The sequence below is a fragment of the Chrysochloris asiatica genome, unplaced genomic scaffold, assembly GCF_000296735.1.
Source record: "Chrysochloris asiatica unplaced genomic scaffold, ChrAsi1.0 scaffold00395, whole genome shotgun sequence".
In the NCBI taxonomy this organism is placed as follows: Eukaryota; Metazoa; Chordata; class Mammalia; order Afrosoricida; family Chrysochloridae; genus Chrysochloris; species Chrysochloris asiatica.
The window spans coordinates 197,650-200,321 of NW_006408913.1; the positions used below are offsets into that span (position 1 = coordinate 197,650).

Below are 2,672 nucleotides of genomic sequence, written 5' to 3' on the forward strand. Positions count from 1 at the left end.
AAAAACCCAAAACAAACGATTTAGGGTAAGGCCGTTTTTTTTTTTTTTAAAGTTTAATCTAAGCGCTTGCTTAAACAAGAAGGGTAGCACTTTGAATTCTTTTTTTCAAGTCCTTTTGAAATCTCCTTTTCCTATGGCGTTTGTAAAAATACAGTCACTCAACAAAGAGTGGTAAGAAAGAAAATGACATTTGGAGTAGGAGTTACTATACTCCTACTTTAGGAAATACTAAAGTAAGACAGACCCCCTTAAGGAACGGAAATACAGTCCTGTAGGGAAGAACAGACTCGAACGTTAATAAACTCAAACTAAGCTGAAAAGGCTGCAAGTAAGGGGCAACTATGGGACTCCCGCACTAAAATAGGCATGAAATGGCTTTATGAAATAGACTAAAGTGTCACTGGTGCTTTCTGCACACACGACAAGGTGGGCACAATCCAAGAGATGAATCAAGCGGATCGTTGACACGAAAGTGCCACCTGAAACGGAATCAGAGCCAGGGTATGTTTGTTGCCAAAGCAGCCGAAAGGCGGAGGCACTACCAGAAGGAGTCACAGGAATGGATTTTCCGCGATTTGCCTCGCAGTCCGGATGCGCACTCAGTTCTCTGGAAGTCTCTTGCAATACAGTACAGGAGATGCGGGGATTTCTCTCTGCGTTCTAAGAGCTGCTGAGCTTCTCAGAGCGACCGTCGGTCCCGCCCACACACCACGGCGGCTGCGCACTGAGACCTCCCGGCGATTACCGTCATAGCCTTTGCGAAGTGTACGCGGCCATCATAGGTCCTGGCAACAGAGTGCGGGCCTGCATCCCTTCTCCCCCACATTGGGGCATCGCTCTCGGGTTGGTGTGGAGCTACCCTGGTCCCGTCTGGCCAGTGAAGCTGTGGCCCTCTGAGAGCAAGATAAAGGGTTCAAGCTCAAGGCCTCTGGGGCGGATCGTCGGGCCGCCCAAGTGTCGGAGAAGGAGGGGGCGGTGCCGAGAGCTCCGCTCCGCCCCTTGCAGGCCAGCGCCCTGGACCCGTGGCCCTTGCCCGTTTCCAGTATGGCTGCTTGCCGTGTTTGACCCGAGGCCTCTGGGCTTCGACTCCTTGTAGGCGATGCTGAGGCCGAGGCCGTGACTGACACTCGCTCACACGCACGCACGGACGGATCCAGACCTACTCCTGGAGCCCGAGCCCTGGGCCCGGAGCCGCTCTCGTCCTCGGCACTGCAGTCAGAACTCAGACCACGGCTCCCGCTCCGCCGCCACCTCCTAGCCGAGAAGGGCCGCGCTGGACCTCGAGCGCGTCGGCCCCCGGCCGGCAGGGATGGGGAAGCGGGCGGGAGGAGGAGCAGCAGGAGCCGCCGCCGCCTCCAAGTCCACCGTGGCCGGTCTGGAGCCCGCGGCCGGCCGCGGCGGTGGCCTACGGAGCGCGGCCGCCGGCCTCTTGGGAGCGCTGCACCTGGTGATGACCCTCGTCGTGGCCGCGGCGCGGGCGGAGAAGGAAGGTGGGTATCAGCCCGTCCGGCGTCTCCCCGGACCGGCCCCGCGGCTGTCACCGGGCTCCCCCCGAAGCCTCTGCTGGGCTGGCACCGGGTGGAAGGGCCGCGGCCCGGGACTCCGAGGCTGCCGAGCGTGGGGCTCCGGCGCGAAGTTGTTTAGCCTGGTCCCGTCCGGAGCCAGGAACTTGCAGTTCGGGTGTTAACTCACGGCGTTGGCCCCACGGAGTTGCTCATATTCTCCGTGATTCCTTTCCCTTGTCTCCTGTCACTGCCATGTAAAAACTTCCTGAGCTCTCCTGTGTTCTTGCCACTTGGCCCACTGTGTAGGAGGGGTATATTTTTAGGTTTAATTAATGTATATAGGCACATTTTCGGACACTTTCTTGATTGGGATTTTAATAACGGCGTGCAACCAGAACTTATTCTAAATTACAGTACAAATACCGGGACTGGTGTTAAGGCTTCAAAAACATAGCTTCCAAAATTTTACTTTGAATTTATTTAATCCTTTCTACGAGAGAAATCTTGTTCTTTCAGCTTCTCTCTTCGGTGTCGCTTTGCAGTGTTGATGATCGTGTAGTTTATTACTAACCCCAAATACAATTTCATTTAACTTTTTATTAAGCTATTGAAAGTCCGTTCACATTTAAGATTTTATTTTAATGTACGTATTTGGTGCCTTGATTTTAGTTAGATCTGCAAGACTTTTTAAACCAGATGTTGAGTTTCTAGTTAGAAAATCTTTATGATGTCCACTTAAGGGCTGGCCCCTATTTAAAATTAGTATTGTATGACTACAAAACCGGTAGTTTGGCAGGGTCAAAAAGTATTTTGTAATCTAGAAGACCAAATCTGTGTAATTCTGTGGGAACTACCTGTTTTTGAGTCTACAGAAACGTGAATGGTCGCAAGAGTCTTTGTGAAGAAATCACTGAATGGCTGTCACAAAGCTAAACAGAACTTGTTAGTTTAGCCTCCTTTTCGTGTTAAACTCACTATCAGAAAATAATTTCTGGCCTCAGTAATTTTAGAGTTGATGTTCTACCATATGATTAAAGTCTTTTGTTTTGTATTGCTTTTGAAGCCAACAGCAAATGCAAACCAAGTTACTGTTAAAGTGCAAATGGACTTCCATTTACTTTTTTTTTTTGGCTCAAGACAGTATTGTTGTTGTTGTTGTTAAGTGCC

At 50.8% G+C, this 2,672-nt stretch overlaps 1 protein-coding gene across 1 annotated transcript in view; it reads left to right on the forward strand.

Annotated features, from left to right (window-relative positions):
- The first annotated feature begins 1,309 nt into the window (after window positions 1–1,309).
- TMEM131 (transmembrane protein 131) overlaps window positions 1,310–2,672 on the forward strand; it is a 291,771-nt gene continuing 290,408 nt past the window's right edge. Inside the window, exon 1 of the mRNA XM_006876610.1 lies at window positions 1,310–1,490. Coding sequence (XP_006876672.1) covers window positions 1,310–1,490 — 181 coding nt within the window. The remainder of the gene's footprint in view (window positions 1,491–2,672) is intronic.